Source organism: Neolamprologus brichardi, chromosome 23, assembly GCF_056152115.1.
Source record: "Neolamprologus brichardi isolate AB-2024 chromosome 23, ASM5615211v1, whole genome shotgun sequence".
In the NCBI taxonomy this organism is placed as follows: Eukaryota; Metazoa; Chordata; class Actinopteri; order Cichliformes; family Cichlidae; genus Neolamprologus; species Neolamprologus brichardi.
In genome coordinates, this window is record NC_142125.1 from 38,376,999 (window position 1) to 38,398,784 (window position 21,786).

Below are 21,786 nucleotides of genomic sequence, written 5' to 3' on the forward strand. Positions count from 1 at the left end.
GTGCTTGGGTTCAAACAGCAGAATTCACACTCCAGGAGTGCCACTGCTCTTCAGATTACAGCACTTGTGAATAAACGACTTGTAATTTCCTTCTACATTGCATAGGCATGCCATGGTATGCCTGAAAAAGGCAGTTTTTATGCTAAAGAAGAGCCAAGTTGTTGTGATTCTCAGTAGTGGCTTTTGAAGTTTACTCACGTGTAGCCTCCTCCTGCATTGGCGGGTTTCCTCTTAGTGACCCCCATGCTAACAATTAAACAGCTGCTCAGCCATAATGCCGCAATCCACAAGGTTCACCTGGGTTAACCTCTTTAGGTGAAGGATTCACAGGCTCTCACTAAGCCATCTGGCCTCAAGATTGTTTTGCTGCTTCACTAGTCGCTGCTTCTTTGTTTATCTGCATTAACTTCCAGGACTTACTAGAAAACCTAGGTGACAAGAAGTAGTTTGGAATTAAAAGTACTTTCTTAATATGTGTAGATTGCACAAATATGCCAGATTCAGAAGGCAGGGGAAATTTCCAATTTTATTTTAATCGGTTGATCATGTAAAACTATTATATGAGTCACATTATGTTTTTCAGTATTGAGCAGATAAACCTTCTGCAGCCATGTTGTATCTTTACCACAACATTCTACATGTACTTTAACAACATCTTTCTTTTCTATTGGATATGGCAACATTTTTTAAATTCCTTCATTTAAAATGAAGGAATTTCAGCTAGTGGTCCGTCATCACCTGCTGCATATATCCATTGATATGTGACAAAGTGAAACAGAACATTACTTCTTTCCTTGTGCTATTTGGATACCTATTCGAAATCCGTAGCAGTTCAGTTCTGAATTAATTCAAAGGAGTAAATCATTTTTGTTGCATTAGTGTTTCTACACCAGCTTGTTAACATTTTTTCTTTATGTGCTGACACTTTTGAAAAACATTTTGGCTCCTCACGATACTGTCTAAGCAATACCTGCAGTGGAGTGCTATAGCTCCATTAACAGCCTGTATCAGTGTCGTCGCAGTAACATTACCAGTATATTACAGCTCAATGAACAAGTAGACAGATGATAAATAGCCTCAGGTTAATGGTGCATAGAGACCTCTATCCAAAGAGAGAGACCGATAACAGATATGGAGGGCGAGAGATGTTGTTTGAACTTGGGTCATCATAATAACATTGCTCCAGGTTGCCAGTGAAAGTGCTGAGGGAGGCAGGTGTGCACCTTAATGTTCCCCCTGTCTGAGGGAATGATAGCCGGTCGACTCTCTCCTGGAACACCATTCCCCACGGCCCGCGTGTCAGAGAGGAAGAGAAGTGAAGTGAGCCGCCTCCCCTCTTTCCAAAAAGCTGATGGTGCACTATAAATACCACCCCACCCCACTTCCATTTAACCATAATGCCTTACCCCCTTTTCCCCCTTCTCCATTGATTTGTTGGTTGGAGTCATTAGCAGACAGTCATAAAAGGCTATTGATCATTTGGATTTTTGGCAGGTAGTACTTATCTATAAATGTGATGTCACAGGAAGTGAAGCAAAATTTTCTCTACTTCAAAAGTTTGGATGTGTTGATGTTCTCCACTGGTCTAGGAATGAGCATCTATCTACAATGCAACGTTTAATAAAAGTCGAATTGAAACAATTAAATCTTAAAACTGTTACTTTACTTTTTTGTAACATGTCCTTTGGGGCTGTACCAGAATATTTGATCTTTAAGCTTTAAATTGTTTGAAGGGGGCATGTACTGCAGCTCTCTGACCAAATTCTTCCATATGGCTCTACAAGTGGAGCCAGCTTAAATCACTGCATGGAACAACAATTAGAATATTTGCTGCTGGTCACTGCTAAAAATATCCTTTTTTTGACGGCCTAATTCTGCTTTGAAATACATAAAGGGTATTTCTCCAGCCTTCTACCACAGGTGCATAAAAACAGTAATTGTGGTATGATCTTTGGACAGTGATTAGGTATACATTTGCTGACATCCCAGCTAGTGCAGTAATGTTGTATTGGTACAGAATTGTAAGTATAATGATCAGTAGTTGAAGTCATCCTTGTTTGTATTCATCTTATCTTTCTTTTCATGAATAATAATAGTAATTATTGCATGGTACCAGCCTCCTGCACTTTCAGGGAAAGTTAAAAGCTTTTCAAAGACGTCTGAAGAGAGCACTTGTAAAGCTGTGTTTACAGTTCAAAGCCTTGCAGCATTCTGTTGTGCAACAACTTATCAAAGACACCAAAGCCCCCTCCTGAAGATGCATTTGTTGCTAGGCTACAAAATACAAACTAGCCAATATTACTATCTGGGAACCAGATGATACATACAAGTGAATCTCATGTTGGTGCTCAACATCAAGCTACAGCTACTGGTTTCTTAAGTGGTTTCCATAGTTGAGCAGCTGATGCACATTGAAACAACATGAATTATAACATTTTAAATTCACTTAAGCAGGAACCCATCAGTAGATGACTGTGATCTAACTGCTCAGACTGTCAGTCTGCCAGAAAACATTCAGCCCCAAGTGATATAATAGTTAGGACACACAAAGGACTGTGCAGATGTATTTTCAGTTACCAGTGACGCCTTGATAATGCTTAATTATGAACGGTAATATATGTAGTGCTACAAATGTCTTATATCTGACAGTGGAAAGGACTGGAAGAAGGATAGCACAGAATAACAATATAGATATAGCCCTGATTGCAGAATTACTGTGATAAAGTAAATCACTGAAACACGCCACATGCAGCATTTTAACATGAATAAATAATCACCACATGAATATTTGAGTACAAATACCACAAGCAAAAGAGGGCACCTATAAATCTGCAACCCAACAATATTTCTCATATTGTGGATCAAGATCAGGTATTAAATCTAAATATGCTTGATTGATTTGCAAGAATGGATAAAGTGCTGTTGTTCGATCAAGGTTTGGAATTATAGTTAAGGAAAAACCGAAGACAAAACATATATTTAATAATAATATACAGGGCCTGTTGCTGGGTGTGTAATATCTCCATAGTACTGTTATTTTCAGCTGAATAATATATATTTAAGGAGGAGTAACTCTTATAGTTCACACGATGTATGTACAACTCAACTACAGCAGCATGATAAAAATAGCAGAGGGTACGCTGGCGGTGGAGTAGATGTGCTCCTGAGAGGACTGGACTTGTTCCAGGATTTATGCATCAAACCAACATGATGTTCTTCCTACAGCAAAGGCGACGGTGCATTTTTTAATATTTTAACTGCTTTATCTTCAGGAAGTCATTCACTTTGTTTCGTGGCTGGTTGTTTTGACCCGCAGCTGAAGCATCATCCTTCAGTGAACAGCCAGTAGAAAAGTGTTGAGAGCCACTGTATTCATATTATGTAATTGTGACTATGCATACAATATGAAAAACTACTACACTGGGGCTCTTATTATCTGAAACCCACAGAGAATCCATGCAGAAGAAGCAGTTTAGGAATGTATTCCACCATGCTGCTTGGCCGCTGTCAGGTGATTGATGTTACGGGAGCCACATGATGTCATTAGCTTCCCTCCACCCACTGACCTGCTATGCTGTGAATTTTCTTTCTTTTTTTGGTAGTGGGGGTTGAGAAGCTGGGAATTGTTGCTAAAAAGTTTATAAAACATGTGTCATCCTCTTTAATTGACCACAAAATTGACCCCACTGCTTTCAGTAGAAGACAGAAAGGAGGATTTTAGAGGATGGTGGATGACAGACAAAATGATGATTCAGACATTAAGATGCAGTAATAGAGTCAGTGGGTGCAGTGGATGAGAAACAGGAAGATGTAATCTCATGGTTGTCAAGGAGATGAAGAACAAACTGACCATATAGTAATTTTCTCCTTTATTCGGGTGCAGCTCACTCTCATCGAGTGTGTGTGTGTGTGAATTTGCCTTCTTAGGTGACATGGAAGGGCAGCAGGATTCATGGGGGTGCATGAGAGTGTAGCACCACGAGTAGCACAGAGCAATGAAGCTCAACTGAACTGAACAAAAGTGAAAAGAAATGTACCACATCAACACAAAGCATAGAACAAATACACAATACCCCTAAAGAGCAGAACAGCCATCTCCAAGGATTACCGAGACATCAGATGATGATCGCAGTCCAGCAAAAGTTTGAAGAGTCTCAAGTTTTTGTGTCGCCCTGTTTTCGTTCACCGAACTGGAGCGAGCCACTCTTCTCTCAAAATGTAATTCAATGTAACAGACTATTAGATATCTGGACCTAAGAGAGCACCTCAGTGATTTAACACTGCACTGTCAGAATCACAACAGCTAGTTTAAAGATAAAATGTCTGAAGCGCTGGAGCAGAGGATGCTGTGTTTTCAGTTCCACTCATTCTTCTTACTTGTTTAACCAGGAAGACAAAGGAGTGGAAGACAGGTGGCATTATTGTGGTAATTTACAGGATTTTACCGTACAGCAACAAAAGGCTTTATGCAACTTTTTTGCACAAATCGTGATAATACTCCATAGCACATGCTCCACATGTTGCTGAAGGAAATTAGTGGGTTTCCACTTAAATGCGTAAGAATACTTATCAGGACATAACTTTGAACGATGTCCACTCAAACAGAAAAATTTATATTGTTAAAAGAGAACATGATTTCTGCATGATTTTAATCTTTAAATGTAAATACAGTAAAAACAGAAGACACAGCATTCATTCAGAAAAACTAATTTGACGATCTGTTAGGAAATACTGATACTTGTTTAACAGCTTTTCAAAAGTTTCATTAAACTTGAATGGAAACAAAAAGAGCGAGGCCTGAAGCAGGTTTTGACTCCAGTTTTTTATCAGTTGAACATCATGTGATTGATTTAAATTCCACTGAGCCTGGATCAGTTCAAACAACTGGAAAAATGGACCAGTTAGAAATAAGTTCAACAGGGACACGTACACACACTTACTCCTCATAGCACACAGCTACAGCTTAGCTACAGTTTCTGTTTGCCAGAGAATGAGTGGAGTTTGAAGGCCAATAAGACTGAAGAGGATGATTCATGCTAGACTTTATTTACCTGAATATGCTCCACTGTGACGCAGTTTTATTAAGACAGCAGTAACCCAGGGAGCTGATGACACGCTGTATGGGAAGCTCTCCTGAACCCAGATTTTGGATTTACAAAAATGCTGAAATATTTGAACAATGTTTTTTAAGTTGGGTTGAGTCACACAGTCAGCTTATTTAGCTTATGTTGCTGGGGAAGTAATGACGTGTTTAAAGATGTTGTAAGATGAGTCACTTTGTCTTTGTATAGACGGTGAAAACAGGAAATGATTTGTTTTGTTTTTTCTCAGTGATAATTTTGCAATTTTGAGTTTTTTTTAGTCGATAATATTAGTTTGTTTTTTCTTCTTTTTATTTGGAGCAATTAAACACTTATCTCATAAAAGTGCCTTGGGCTGTGGGAGACCGTAGTGGAAATTTTCACAGTTGTGCGATATTAATTAAGTTTAAAATAATGATCACTTGGAGCACTTATAATGGGATGTGAAGATGCATTGGTAGACAGAGATTTCATATACTCCCTGTGTGTGTGCACGTGTGTGAGGATGATTGCTGCTAAGACAAACAGAATAATAAACACCATTAGGAAGAGGTGCCCCTAGGACAAACATTAGAGAAGGCTCCCATTAATGAGAAAGAAAGAGACGAGGAGAATGAAAAGTTGAGAAATAAACATGTCGGAAGAAGAGATATAAAAGCATTTTGGTAGTTTTCTCTGATGTCCTCAGAGATTCGGAGAAGGTCTGATGTTACTGTAGGAAGTGAAACTGAGAGAGGTAAAATACGTGTACACTAATAGTGCTGTCAATTTTCTGCAATTTCTTTGCAGTTGGATGATTCACTCAGGATAATATAACACCTGTTTAAAAAAGAGAAAATGTTCATGATTCTCCCAGAAATGTGGATGTATGGAGTACCTTTCTCCAGCTGGTCGATGCTTCATATTTAACCCTGCACCATACCGTGAGCTAGTGTGTTTATTCAGGCTGGTCTGCTGAGCCGTTATCCTGCTTACTGCACAAAGTATTCTGCATGTATTAACAACATGCCAATGACGATACCCAGTGACACAAACATTTGTCAATGTATGCACTGCCAATTGTGTTTTTGAAGCTGTTGATTTCCATGCAGATATTTAAAGTGTATTATGTTAATTTATGAATTGTATTCTATGTTTTTATTTTGTCTCTATTCTAATAGCTTTTGCAAAATGATTCTTTTTTTCTAAGATTTATGTTGGGCCTTGGTGCAGCCCCTCAGTTCACCATCTATCTGAAACAAGCTATTTTAACTCCGTCCTTCCACCATTTAGGTACACTTGACTCTGAGTTAGTAGCTGCTCACAAACAGAAGGTTTGATTGGAGGGTGAGTGTAGGTGACCATAGTAGCGATATCCGCTCTCTGTGACATCATACTCGGAAACAGTGCTAGGAGCATTTTGAAAAGCTTGAGCTCTCACATTTTTGTTCAGTATGAGCCTTCGTCATTGTAAGAGTGTATATTCATCCATTTTCTTAACTGCTTATCCAATTCAGGGTGGGCTGGAGTCTATCCCAACTGTGAGGGGAGGAGTAAATCCTGGAAATGTTGCCACTCACAAGTTCATTACAGAACCCATGGAGACAGATGACAAACTCTCACATTCTCACATCTACCACTTATTTAAATACTTGGTGTTTGTCTTTTGGAGTGCTCAGAGAGAACACATGCCAGCATAGTGAAGCCCAGGAGCAACAGTTTCTTACCGCTATGGCGCCCATGCTGTCTGTGTGTGTAGGGGATAATATGTCCCCTTTAAAAGTCTGTTTTGACAAGATGTTTAGGCTTGATTGAGATATCCTTAAACCTCCTGCTAGCTTTAGTGCACCTCTTATTATAGCTCGCCCTTTTGCTCAGCGCTATCACTGCAAAAGCTGAGCAGCGCTACCAAGTCATAAGCACCCACTTCCTTTGAGTGAAAGTGCTGCAGTTATTTAAAGCCAACTGAATGTCCACAGATCAATGCAGGCACTTAGTGTGACCTGGGTACTCAACACAAACACAGACATGTTTAACTTGAGAGGAAGGAGATGGCAGATGTTGTGGTATAAATGCTTTTTCTTTTTGGTTTTAATAGTTTTCGCTGGATATATGCATTCACTGTTGTTGGTTAGATTCAGTGATATTTTCTGTTTCTGTTCTTGAACCTGTTGTGCCAAAACAGGTTTCTGTATCCAGATTTGTTTACTGGTTTTGTTGCTATTCATAGACTCCTAATTATACAGTGATCTATACTGCATTCTTGTGTGAATAATATTGTATATTAGGATATTAGGCTTTATCAACCTCCTTTTAACCATTATAACATGTATTTATTCCCATGTCCTTTGATTTACAGCATTGGGTCAAGTCATGGGAGGGTCATGTGACACCTAGCAATGCTCTCCTCTAGTCCCTTCCTTTCACACCCACACAGCAGACAATAAAGCAAGCTTGAGCACTGTGTATGTGTGCTCCCTTGCTATCCAAAGAATGACTGTGCTTATCTACAGGAAATCCACAACAATGGCCTTCTGTCCAGCTCTTAGGAGCAGCACAGTGGTTGGTCTATTAGCTCGTCTGCCTTCTGCCTTGTATCTCTCCTGGGTTATCCTCCATCCACTTCACTGAGGGCAATAACTGCCCAACAGCAGCAGCTATATATGTTGCCCCAGAGATTTCCCAAGTCTAACTCCAGGGGAAAGAAGGAATATTTGTAATTCTGGGTCATCAGAGGGGGGTGAAAACAGAGACTGGAAGACAAGCGTACATTGTGGTAAAGCAGGTATATTATCTCAGTCCCCTACCGAGATGTGCTCTGTGAAAACCAGGCTAATGAATTTCTCTGTTTAGCTGCCAGAAGCTGGCTGAGGTTACCAGTTCTTCTCCTCTCTTCCTCTGCTGCTTTATCCTCTCCTTTTCCCACAGTCCTTCAACAGTTTATCAAGGAGAGGAAATGGTGATGGAGCAGGAAAGGTCGGCTACGCGGCAGTGGTTTGTGCGGCTGTAGAAAGAGAACATCTTCTACAGAATAATTTATTTGTTAATGTAATACATGAATGTAGATTTAATTAAGTTTGTTCAAGCTCATTTATGTGGATAAAATGATTATATAACACTTTTCACAAACCAAGTTACTCAGCTGTTTAAGCATTAACACCACCAAACAAACCATCACATAGCCTCTTTCTCACACCCACACACACAGCTGGTGAGTGGTCTTCTGACCTACATAAGGAATGGAGACAGGTGGATGTCCATTTCAGCTCATTTTATCTCAGTGATGGATGATCTCATGAGAGTTTTCAGCCCTGCTGATTACGCTCACATACCTCCCCTTAGGATTCATTTCATAACATGAAACATAACATGTATTTTATTGAGATTTTATTAAGCTGTAATTGAGTTTATTTATTTATAGTTCAATTTTAATTCTAGCTCAACCAATTATGTGTTATGTCTTAAGTCTTTTTTATAAAAACAAGCTGTGGACTAAACGTGCACAAGACACTAAGACTTCTTTTTATATTATGCGTATTCATTAAAATCAGAAAACATTTAATTTTAGTGGATTTATAGGAGGTTTCAGTGAATATTGTCACCAGGAATCCAGTATAATTATGTTTTCCACTTAAATAGTAATAACTTCTTTTAGTTCAAGTATTTTCGTGGAGTGCTGTACTAAATCTAACTGAACCTCAGTCTTTTAAAAGTCATGCATTAAAGCCACACAGTATACTATACTGTTGTTCATCACTGCAGTAATACAAAATGTCAGCTTTCATTACGTATCCAGACAATCAGTGAATGAATCAGACTAGATTTTGTACCGCAGAAATATGCATTGTGGCTCTTTATAAGCATTGCTTAATAATTTTGTATTGTGTTGATAAATAGTGCATGTCTTTGACAATTGACACTGTCTGTCACTTTGAGTGATGCGTTCAGTCAGTAATAGGCAGGAAGAGTTGAGTGAAGCCCTGGATGCTCAGTTTGTGGAGTTGCTGACTGAGACAGTTTATTGCATGAATCTTGATGCGTAACCTGTAGATCCTGATAATAAATTTTGACTAAATAAGCATGCTGAAAGCATTGGGATGAGAAGTAGTCCTTAGAACTGGTAACAAGAGCAGTTGTTGTTAAAAAAGAGGTGTTACTAATAACACCTGGTCACAGCAGCCATTGCAGTTAAACTATTAGTTGTAGCTTATGTAGCAGATTTAGAAACTGGGGCTACAACAAAATGATTATCTTCTGATTATTTATTCGGTCCATACAAGATCAGAAGAATGATTTTTAGGCAAACATTACTTGACAACTTTTTTCTGGCAATTAAAAACTTTGTATGTAGCTGTGTTAACAATTATGCAGCAAATGTGACAACTATAGTTATTGCAGTTGCGTTAAAAATAGTAAGTAAGAAAAGCACTTAATATTTCCATTGTAGTGCAAAGGAGTTCATGCTGACCTGAAGAATACTGGAAACTGGAGCTCTTTGTTGCTACATCGTTCCTGTGTTTCCCTCCTTTTTGCTCCTGGTTTAACTCAGTTCTACAGATGCAAGAGTTTTTAAGGACATGCAGGTGCAGAGTTACGTTGAAAACAGTTCTCTCTCTCTCACACACACAAAGGTTGAACAACTGCTGAATCGTAAATTCCACTGACTCTGATTAATACAAGTAGTGCTCTCATGTGATCAGGCCATTGTGTGTGTGCGTTTGGTTGCGTGTGTGTGCATGTAGAAGGTTACAGAACACTGACGAGAGCAGTCAGATCACTAAATCCCCCGGAGACACATAGTGGCTTGGTATTTTACCCACACACACACACACACACACACACACACACACAGAGTACTGTTTTTCAGAATTAAAGTGTCCCCATTATGCAGTTTTGCAAAGCTACAAAATTAATTCTTCTCTCACACCATAAAGCACTGCTGCTACAATGTTGACCTTTACTTTGTGAGCTCCCCTTGCCACCATGGCAGGGGGAGGCCAGAGCGATGCAATGCTGATGGACAAAATGAAATTGTGGGGACTGGGTGCAGATTGTGCTATAGATCAATTAATCAATTTTGTCACTGAGATGGAGCCACTTATACATTCCCTTTAACTTTCAAGAGCTCATTCTTAGAGCCTTTTTCTGGTCTCAAACATGGGAAAGAAATTTAGTGGTGGGTTACTTGATGGCAAGATCAGCTCTATCACACACTCTTCATTAACAGAAAGTCCAAGCTGCTTTGTCATGTTTAAATGCATAAATTCCTATTATGGAAACAGTCAGCATTTTATTTCGAGTTTGTGTTAGAAAAAGGATGAAGTAGTGTGATCTTAACTACAGGCTACACTTTTCCCAGACACTCAGCTCCAAACGCATGACTGCTAACTTCTCTCTGGGGTGAACACAGCGTTCAATCACAGCGTTGATTGAAGGCATTTAAGGCTGGATGATGAGGATTTACCATTATTTCATTTGGCCTGGCCAGGGCGGCCTGGGTGAGGCTAGACAACATTGTGACAGATGGGGCGCACAGCTGGTCTTTAATCTGTAACTCAGGTAACACACATGCCAAGATGATTGCACACACATATCTGTACCCTTATCAGAACATCACAAACACATAAAGATTAAACTACAGACAGCTGGGGTGAGTGAACCTCCATATCATCTGTGTGGTGTTTTATTTTATTTGTATTTTTCTGGACGTGCAACAGTCAATCGTTTTATTACCCTCCCCACGTAATTCTGAAACACATGATAGTACATGCTCACTGCTCTTTTGCCTTTTCCTATCAAGCCCATTGAGAGAAGCCACGCAGAGATGGTGTGAAAAATCTTCTTGTTGTAGAAAATGGGAAAACGTTCATGGGTTCAGAGTTAGTATGAGCTTCTGCACGTTATCAGTTATTTACCTTTCTACTCATCTAACTCAAGTGTATGAGTCATTGCTAATGCACACACACACTTTGCATTTATCGGCTAGTGATTTAGACAAGAAAGCTTGGCTTGCCTTATCTCTGTAGCGCAGTGGCAGCTGAGCGATAATAAACACTCATGAGTCACGTGAGGAATGTGTTTCCACATGCAAACATGATCTATAACACAGAACGTAGATCGGCTTTATGGCAAGAAGCCGTTGACTAATTTTTAGCGCTGCCTGTTGCAGCGGGAGATAAAACAATGTCGGGCTGGTCATCGGTGGAAACGATAAACTCAGCCTTTAAATCTGCAGAGGAACAATAGTTTGTGTGTTTTGTGGTGATTTCCTCTTTTGCTGCTCAGTGTCCTGTAAATGTTATCTTTACCTGCCAGGCATCATACAGCACTGACTGAGTGCAGTGTGGAGGTTGGTTTCTGGATTGTGCTGTTAGTACAGTGAGTGAGTATGTGTTAATTTGACTACATTCAGCCTGGTCATTATAAATGATTTCTTTTAAGTTGATTTTATTTATATAAACCAAAATCACAAACTACGTTACACACCTTCTAGCCCTCTAACCTTACAACAATGATTCAGATTAAGAAAATGAGTAAGAGAAGAGAGAAGTGGCTCCACTTCCTCATTTCTTGCACAGCTCTTAATAAGCTCCAGGCTTTCTGGAACAGATATGTTGAGTGGATGTGCTCATTTTTCTCATGTGATCAAATGAGAAACACTCAGTCATGAGTTCAGTAGTGTGGAGATGGGTGGAAGTTTAACCAACTCACACACACCAGAGTAACTGGTCAGTGCGCCCCAAGGTGGCTGTGGCTACAATGTAGCTTGCCATCACTAGTGTGTGAATGTGTGGATGACTGAATGTGTAAAGCGCTTTGGGGTCCATAGGGACTAGTAAAGTAAAGTAAAGCGCTATACAAATACAGGCCATTTACCATTTTACTTAATCTAATGTAGTTGACACCAGATGAAGTTGTAGAGATTTAGTGGTTTTCCTACTGTAACAACCTTTGTGTCAGTCATTAAAGAGACCAAATTATGACCTTTGTTCACCTAAGGGTGCATTCGTCATAGATTTAATAAAGATTATAAGATAATTTTAACTATCAGTTGAGTTACAGGTGACAGTGTTGATGTGCGCTCTATTGGTGTCAATCTTAAAATCACGTCTCGGCTGCTGTGATTATGGATTTTTATGGATCTTTCTGTATTTACCAGCTGTCATTTCCGTAGCTGGGCACATACCAATAGAGCCCGATAATGAAACAATCCACGTAATGAAAATCCTCTCAACAGGTACTCCAATGTCCCGTTGGAGAGCAAACACATAGGTATGCCTTATCTAATCAAAATAACATCTGTTTTGTTGGTGTTGATGGAAGGAACCATATCAACTGTCTCTCCTCTCTGGGTCCCGCCTGTCGAGCATCGTCTCTCGTTCTCTTTCACACACGAATTTGTTGCTCCTCTGTGTCTTGGTTGGTGGGGTCGGGGGTGGGGTGTGTGTCTGTTGCAGGAAGCGTCTTGTGTGTGAGTGGGTGGGTCAATGTTTTCCTGTTTACAATATGGCCCTCTGTTACTTGTCACAGTGGAGCTTCAGTTTCTGGCTCTCAAATGCTGCGTTCAGTTCTCAAGGCATTTTAAAAGTGTGCGATTTATTAAAACTCTGACGTATTCACACATTTAAATGAGATCTAAGTCAGGATAATGTGAATAATGTGATGCACTGGATGACCTTTTAGTCTCCTTTTTTCACTTCATGTTTATCTTTTAACATTTTAAATCTAACAGAAATACAGATACGCAGGTACAGCTGATTGTAGGTATTATATGTATTCACTTTGTTTGTGATTATATTATGGTAATGTGGGTGCTCGTAGTCAGTGCCTGGAAACAATCCTGTTTTAATCAAGTAGTTTTTTGCACCCTTTTCTGCCAATATTTTGAGTATTCAGTCATATTTTCCATAGGGTGTAAGTGATTAACAGCAAATCAGAAGTTAACAGAAACAATGAAATGAATTTACTTTATTTACTTTTATATTACTTTATTTTTTTGCAATATCAAAAACCTTAAGTAACCATATCCAGAATACAGAACGAGAGCACAGAGGAATCGAACCTAGTATTATATTTGTTGCCCTTTACTAATAATAATAATATTACCACTACTAATAAAAACAATAGTGACAGCTGTGACGTTGTCACTTAAAAAGCTATAATACATAAAAAATAACATTCGAAGAGTTAATTTCACTTCCTAAGACTCTCAGAGACTTGTGCTGCTGATCTTTGCACCTGTGTGTACATTCAGGCGCTAAATCTAAATGTGAAATTCCTAAAATAAGCCCGGTGCCTGTTACGTTAATGTTGACACTGGTGGGCTTACCTCATCATTCTTGTATTATGCAGACACACAGACACACAATGACAGCACAAGTTAGGCTTGTCTAAATATACCTTGTGTCTGCACAGGTAACGTTATATGCCATTGTTCATGCATGGCTTCTCAGTTGTCTTTTGATGTTGCAGGGATGTGTTATTCCTCGTATGTGAGCCTGTCGCTTTCCACTAACATTCAGGAAAGTGAATATGGGTGCTGAGTGAGACAGACACGAACAAAGCCTCTGAGTTCTCTCCATCTTTCTCTCCCGACCACAAATGTTTCCCTTCCAACTATAAATACGCCCCTGAAACCTCCCACGTCCTGAAACGTGAACCTCTGCTAATAGTGATTATCAAGGTCCAGAATAGCCCGAAGTTTCCAGTTACATTCAAAGTCGAAAAGCCCGAGCTAATATGGCAGAGCTTTATTTTATAAGCCCCGCTTTTATTTTGTAAAGATGCTATGTTATTTGATTAAATGCAGACAGCCTTTGATGTAAAAAGCTCAAATCCGGATGAAAGCTAAACATAATCGATAGGAGAGAGAATGTGAACTTAGAGGCCGACCGGATTGTGGTGAGAGACGGAGAGGAAAGAGGTGAGAAAACCAATAAAGTTGCATTACCGGCAACATGGACAGCAAGAGAGAAGGCCCACTGATTCTTGTGGAGTGCCATCTGGTTAGAATAAAGAAAAACAACAACACCGATCAATACAGATTTCTGAAATGATCATAACATCCAAACAAATTCATTGTTCTGCGCAACTTTTCGCTCAGCTTTTAAACAATAGTCATGCAGCATTAGTGCACTGGTAGTAATAGTGTATAGTTAGTATAGTTGTGCAGTTGCTGATCTGTATCACAGATAAGACGGCTGACTTTATCACAAAAAAAAAGATCAATTATCCCGGGATTCATCCCTTTAATCCATTCAGTAGTTTGGATGAAACAAACTGAAGCAGCGCAGTAATTTAGTCTAATTAGCCACCTCAGACCAAACTCTTCTGGGGACTGTCTGAGGATAAGTACCCTCTGAGTATGTCCCCTGGGAGCTATTTGCCTTCGAATCCTTATTTATTTTTAATTTTTGCTTGCATTTGCCCCACGAATAGAAACTCTGAAGTAACACAAAAGCTGTCCAGCAGCTAGTTTTCCAATATTGCCTCTTGTTTTGATCCCTTTTTTTCATTTATCCCTGTTTTTAATCTTGTTTCAGGTTCTTCAGTGTCGCTCTTTATTGCTTCTCCTTGGTTCAAGGGTATTGCTGGTAAATATTTTAATATTTAATAGGGTCAAAAAAGCCTAAACTTTTCAGCTTGTTCACTTCATTTAGGTTTAATTCTGATTTTTTTCAACACTAATATTAAGAGCTGCTGATGTTTAGACGTACATCTGGAGCAACCATTTTACATCTACAACACTCAAACTTCCTGTTACACTAGGAATGGTACTATGAGCTAAAAACACTAAAAAAACAGCTCTTAGTACTGTGATGGTCCTCAAATCCATAGTGTTCACATAGAAGAAACAGGGTACTGCCTCCTGTAGGTGCTACATTTGTGAACAAGATCCTAATATTAAGCTTAGGCGCTGCTACCAATTATGAGTTAATAATCGGAGCATCTCCTACTAACTGTTATTATGCAACATGTTTATATTGGGCCACATTACCATTGATTGATTATAAAACCACAACAACATTAGCTGCCCCCTTCCTTCTGTCTGTTTTCATCAGTAACTGTATGACAGAAATGAGAAATACTTTCTGCTGCATTATAGATATTATATAGTTTACCAGCTAAAGTCTTGTATAGAAATATGGCTGTCTTCCATAAGCAGACAGCTAACAGGAAATATGTAAGAAATGTGTGAGGTGAAGCAGACGGAGCAGGCAGGTGGGAGAGAAGAGGAGGAACAGCAACACTGTGTGGGTGTCAGGATTGGCAAGCTGTCCGTGCTATCTGGTTTTCATCCCCGTCTTCGCAGAGATATCAGAGTGTGGTGATTCTCAGATATGATGGATGATGTTGGTTTGGATTTAATATAGAACGGCTTGTGAGGCACATGATGTGAACCGATCTAAATGTCAGCACAGAAATTAAACTCCGGTTTTAGCACCTTTGGTCTCAATAGAGCATCGACAATAGCTTTTAGCAAGGAAGAGAGGGAAGTAGGCAGATGGTTCAAGCTTTATATGCCAGTATTCATCAGTTTCCATTTTGCTTTTAGTCTTCCCGTTCCTCCCATTTCCATTATTCCTTTACTGTGTCACATAGATAATTGGAGGTTACGGGATATAAATGGACCTTCATCCTAAACAAGGTAATCTTAGAGCTGCGAGTTAACTTGTTTCTGTGTGTGTGTGTGTGTGTGTGTGTGTAAAAGACAGAAAGAGCAAAAGTAAAAAAAAACTGGGCCATGCAGCCTCTTGACACACAATCTCATTCACTGGCCACAGATTACTGTCACCTCTCGTTAGCCTCTGTGTGTGTGTGTGTGTGTGTGTGTGTGTGTGTGTGTGTGTGTGTGCAGGCCGATGATTTGAGGACAAATTAAACGACTCGCTGTGTTTATTTGTTGTGATTGCTGACACTGACAGTTGTAGTATGTGCAGGAAATGGCTAAAATGAGAGAGACAGACTTAGGTGCCCAGGCCTGCTTTTCATTCTGGTTACTTCAGGTCAAAATGGCCAGATGGCTGCTGCCTGCCATGACATGGCTGTCTAGATATAATTCAGACTGTTTGGTTTAAGCTTTGGATGACCCTTCTCATCTTAAAAGACTACAACCACGGTTATTAAGGACATTTTTCAAACAGTAATATGAAGGCTAAAATAGTATTTGTTCATTGTTTTTGACAAATGAAATAAAGGTTGATGCAATGTTTGGCAATATCGCCTCAGAGCAGGAAGGCTCTGGGTTTGAGGCTGCTGGCCATCAGGGACATTTCTGTGTAGAGTCTGCATGTGCAGGCTGGTTTCTCTCCTGTATGCCTCCTTCCTCTCATAGCCCAGAGACATGCGTGCTAGGTGAACTGGTGATTCTACATTAGAGTAGATGTGAGGGATTGTCTGTCTGTCTGTGTTAGCGCTGTGAGTGATTGGTTACTTGTTCAGGGTGCTCTCCAGCCCCCCTCTGACCCTGAAAACAGATAGATTGTTGCAGGTATTTCAAATGTACTTTAATGTCATGGAAGTTACCTGTGCTTCATTGACTGAAACAAAGTGTGTTACCTTCTAATCATTTTACACACCTGGAGCTTTTTATACAGTAACTACACTGTGTAAATCTTGTGATTAGAGTACTTGTGGATAAGAAGTGAAGATTGAATCATTGAAATTTTAGAGAAAATACAAAGAGCTACGTGTGAGAGGACTGATGTTATATTGTGTAGAGCTCTGAGGTTGCTGATATTCATGTTCAGAGGTGAAATATATACTTTATTTATGCTCAAACGTTGGGCAGATTCTTTGTCACAGTAGCCAAAATCATGAAAATGAAAATAAAATCCCAATAAAAACAAATACAACATCACAAAACAATAGCTCAGAAAATGTTTAAAATTGCACAAAAGCAGCTCAATAAAATATAAAATGGAAAGAAAGGAAGAGGTCAATAAATCAAAAGTGAAATATGATATAATATAAGCAGCTGTCCTTGTGGCAGCAGAGCTGAGATGTCAGACAAAATGCTCCATGCTGAGATGTTCAGGGTCACCCATTTGTTATCTAAAGCCATTAACTGGAGCCACAGTCATTTGTTGATGGAGGAATCCAAACAGCCTGTTTTGTATGTAAATGCTTGCTTTGTAAGTGCCTATAAATTTCACATAAATGCAGCAGAGCACAAATCACAATGTTTGTTTGAATTACGGCACTGCCGGGCCTCTTTAAATTGTGTCAAATGAAAATGTCAATGAGCATCAAAAGAGGATGAAAATAGTTGTAGAAAGGTGCTCTACCTGCATATTTGTGTTGGCGTGGATTTGAAAAAATATTAGGTAACTGATTTCTTTCTCAGGGTTAGTGGGAAAGATTGTGTTGACATCAGAGGTAGCGGACCATTAAGTGTGTTTCTCATGCAGGTCCAGACCTGCCTTAAATATTTTAAACCAGTTTGCCTGACATTTTGAGGTTTAGCTGTTAGCGTTAGAACGACATGCTGAATGATTGAGTTTGTCCTTTGCATTCCCACCACTGCTAATCTACCACATGTTAGCTTTGAGCATTCAACTCGGGGCGATCGTGGCTCAAGAGTTGGGCGTTCGTCTTGTAATCGGAAGGTTGCCGGTTCGAGCCCCGGATCCGACAGTCTTGGTTGTTGTGTCCTTGGGCAAGACACTTCACCCGTTGCCTACTGGTGGTGGTCAGAGGGCCCGGTTACGCCAGTGTCCGGCAGCCTCGGCTCTGTCAGTGCGCCCCAGGGTGGCTGTGTAGCTACACTGTAGCTTGCCATCACCAGTGTGTGAATGGGTGGATGATTGTGTATAGTGTAAAGCGCTTCAGGGTCCTTAGGACCAAGTAAAGCGCTATACAAATACAGACCATTTCAAGTTTGTCTTTATCACATATAAACTGAATGGCTGAAAAAAAATTCTAGTTTTCATTCAAACAATTGTGCAAAGGAAATCTAGACTAAGTTGAATGATTTAGATTAATATGTTTTGTGTAAAAGACATCACTTTTTACAAAAAAATAAATAAAAATATTAGCATTAGAGGCTTTAAAATAAAATACTACAAGGAAGGAGTTTATGTATTTAGGAACTATATGATTTAACACATGTTATGATAATTGTGATGAAAATATTTAATGTTCTACCCTGAAAACCAAAAAGAAATAAAAACAAACAAACAAACAAACAAAGGGTTGTCAAAATAACAAACTAGCAGCATCAGCGCAGAGAGATACAATCCTGCTGTTTCATCTGTGCGTGTGTGTGCGTGTGTGCGTGTGTAATGCATTCCAGTCTTAGTCACATGCAGGTCTGTGTATCTGTGGCAACAAAGGCTCTCATTGATTTAGAAGAAATAACTCATTGTAATTCTCTCTCAATGTTTGTGAGTCTGTTTTTGTGTGTCCCGTACGGTGCGTACACACTAGTCCTCACAGACGTCTGTCAGCATACTGCATACTGTCTAAACTAAAACAATGTAAACTGATACTACATGAAACCATCATGTATGCTTCAGGATAGTCAAACTTGTTCTGTGTCTTTCCTCCCATAGTGTGTCGGGGAGGAGAACTGGGTCGATAGCCGGACAATTTACATTGGACATAAGGAGCCTCCTCCAGGAACTGAAGCTTTTATACAGCAAAGATTTCCTGACAACAGAATAGTCTCTTCAAAGGTCAGTGAAACACCCACCCACACAGATGCACACATATTCAAAGCAGGACTTGCTTTATCAGGATCCGCCTGTAACATCATGAGAGTTTAGAGGTGAAGAACAGGTTTTATTCTTTCAGCTTTAAAATCAATTATGATTTGAGCGCAGCATCAGTGTCTAAACAAAAGGACACAACAGAACAGAGCTGTTAGTACTCCAGCACTATTCATGCTTTGTTTTTAAAGCGTGGGCGACTTCTACTTGGTAATGGGACATGGTAATGGGAAAGAACACTCTGTGCTGTGTTTTAATTTCAGTGATCAGTTTAGGCCCTCTCCAACTTTTTGAAAATTTAATATCTGTGGTTCGTAAAATATATATTGTATATTTGCACTGGTATGCTTGATTATACCATTTCCCCATAAACATTATTTTACATGTTGCCAAGAAAAGCTTCCTCCGGCTGCCTGATTTAAAAAAAACAAACAATAAAAGGAAAAAACAAAAAAAACATTTAGTAAACTCTATATTTGTCTGTTTTATAGCATGTGTGTTCATGTGCAAAATTATGATTTACTACCTATTACATGCAAAAACTACTGCAATTATTACTTTTAGGCTGGACTACTGTAATTCTTTATTATCAGGATGTCCTAAAAACTCCCTGGAAAGTGTTCAGTTAATCCAAAATGCTGCAGCAAGTGTACTGACATCGACTAGAAAAAGAGAGCATATTTCTCCTATACTGGCCTATCTTCACTGGCTTCCTGTTAAATCTAGAGTTAAATTGAAAATCCTGCTCCTCAAATTCAAGATCTCCCATCTTGAATAATTTGACCCCATCTTATCTTAATGACCTTGTAGTACCACATCACCCCATTAGAGCACTTTGCTCTCGCTCTGCAGGCTTACTTGTTGTTCCTAGAGTATTTAAAAGTAGAATGGGAGGGAGAGCCTTCAGTTTTCAGGCCCCTCTTCTATGGAACCAGCTTCCAGTTTGGATTCGGGAGACAGACACTATCTCTACTTTTAAGATTAGGCTTAAAACATTACTTTTTGTTAAAGCATATAGTTAGAGCTGGATCACGTGACCAATGTTCCCTCTAAGCTGAGCGCGTGAGCAATCGTGCACTGCTGACATGGTTTAACCACACAGAAAATCTGTGCTGCGCACAAAAAAAGAATCCAGCCTGAATTGGAATTAAAGTAAATACATGTATTTATTTTATTTTGCTGATTTTCTGTGTCAGCAGTGCGCGATTGCTCACGTGCTCAGCTTAGAGGGAACAGTGCACGTGACTCTGAATCCTCCCTTAGTTATGCTGCAATAGGCTGCTGGGGGATTCCCATGATGCATTGAGCATTTTTTCTTCAGTCACCTTTCTCACTCACTATGTGTAAATAGACCTCTCTGCATTGAGTCACTGGTTATTATTAATCTCTGGCTCTCTCTCACACCATGTCTTTTGTCCTGTCTTCCTCCACTTACCCCAACTGGTCACAGCAGATGACTGGCCCTCTCTGAGAAAGTTCTGCTGGAGGTTTCTTCCGGTTAAAAGGGAGTTTTTCCTTCCCACTGTCGCCAAAGCACTTGCTCATAGGGGGTCATATGATTGCTTGGGTTTTTTCTGTTGTATTATTGTACGGTCTTTACATTTCAATATAAAGTGCTTCAAGGTGACTGTTGTTGTGATTTGGAGCTGTATAAATAAAATTGAATTGAATTGAATCTTGTTACTGTGCTGTCTTTGTTATTAGCAGCAGTACTTTTTTTAATGCCAAAACCCAGTTAGTACTGGCACATTATGTTAGGAAATCTGGTCTTAAGCTGCTTTGCTTTTGTTTCCATTATCATGGATAGATGTTGATAACACTGTGGCATCTTTTTAAACTCAGTATATGTTTTTAATTAAACATAAGAAAATTTCTGTTTCCAGTACACGTTTTGGAACTTCATCCCAAAGAATATGTTTGAGCAGTTCAGGAGAGTCGCCAACTTCTACTTTCTCATCATATTTCTGGTTCAGGTAAAACATTTTCTTGCTCACACTGACTGAACTTCACTACAAGGCTTCTGCAAAGCATGTTCTAAAGATAATTCATATTTTTCCTTAAGGGAGATTTTTCCTTGTGTGCTGTTTATCTAGAGACGTCTGCTTTCTCTTGAATTTGATGGCACTTGCATCAGAAGCATACATTAGAAAAACTCAGCAGAAACATCTCTTTCTAATCATTACAGTCAATCAAAGAAATGTTTCACGTAGAAACATCTTTTTCTTTATGCTTCATTATTGACATGTGCAGTTCAATATACAGAGAATGGTTTCTACCTTAAATTGCTCAAAGCTGGGAAACTCACACTAAAACTGTCGTGATAGACCAGAGAAAAATGTGTATATGGGATTTCAGGGTGAGATGTCACTTTTACTATACTTATTCACCACTGTGAATAAGGGAACAGCTTAAAGTAGCTCCACTCATCATATTTATGTTATGTTTATATTTTTGTTTTCTATATATATTTCTGTCATTTCTATATATTCTTCTTCCCCTGAAACCTTTTCTGGCGTTCATTTCTCTCTCTCGCTGTATGTTCATGTGTGCGGTCACTTCAGTTGATTATTGACACTCCCACCAGTCCGGTCACCAGCGGACTGCCACTGTTCTTTGTCATCACAGTCACCGCCATTAAACAGGTGAGTTCACCTAATGTGACTGTTAACAGTAAACACTACACCAGCACCCACAGCTGCAGGCACACATGTTCACTTTTACATCCTCCTCTCTGTCTCCTCTCTCTCTCTCTTAGGGTTATGAGGACTGGTTGAGACACAAAGCAGACAACGCTGTCAACCAGTGTTCTGTCCACGTGGTGCATCATGGCAAAGTGGTCCGCAAACAAAGCCGCAAACTCAGGGTGGGTGTGTGTGTGAAACCAGATAACTCACTCACCCCATCTAACAGAGCTTTGGTGCATTTGTTTTAGTGGCTCACACTGAGGAATTTTCCTGCTATTAAGCTCTCTGTACGTGTGTGTGTGTGTTTGCCTGCATTTAAAAGCAATTTAGCTT

The 21,786-nt window shown here is 39.5% G+C and overlaps 1 protein-coding gene across 5 annotated transcripts in view; it reads left to right on the forward strand.

The window, feature by feature from the left end:
- Positions 1-21,786, forward strand: part of atp11a (ATPase phospholipid transporting 11A) — a 45,166-nt gene that overhangs the window by 5,281 nt on the left and 18,099 nt on the right. For all 5 annotated transcript variants that reach the window (XM_006804947.3, XM_006804948.3, XM_006804949.3 and 2 more), the window contains exons 2-5: positions 18,614-18,736; positions 20,653-20,742; positions 21,331-21,411; positions 21,525-21,632. In XM_006804947.3, the coding sequence (XP_006805010.1) occupies positions 18,614-18,736; positions 20,653-20,742; positions 21,331-21,411; positions 21,525-21,632 (402 nt within the window). The remainder of the gene's footprint in view (positions 1-18,613; positions 18,737-20,652; positions 20,743-21,330; positions 21,412-21,524; positions 21,633-21,786) is intronic.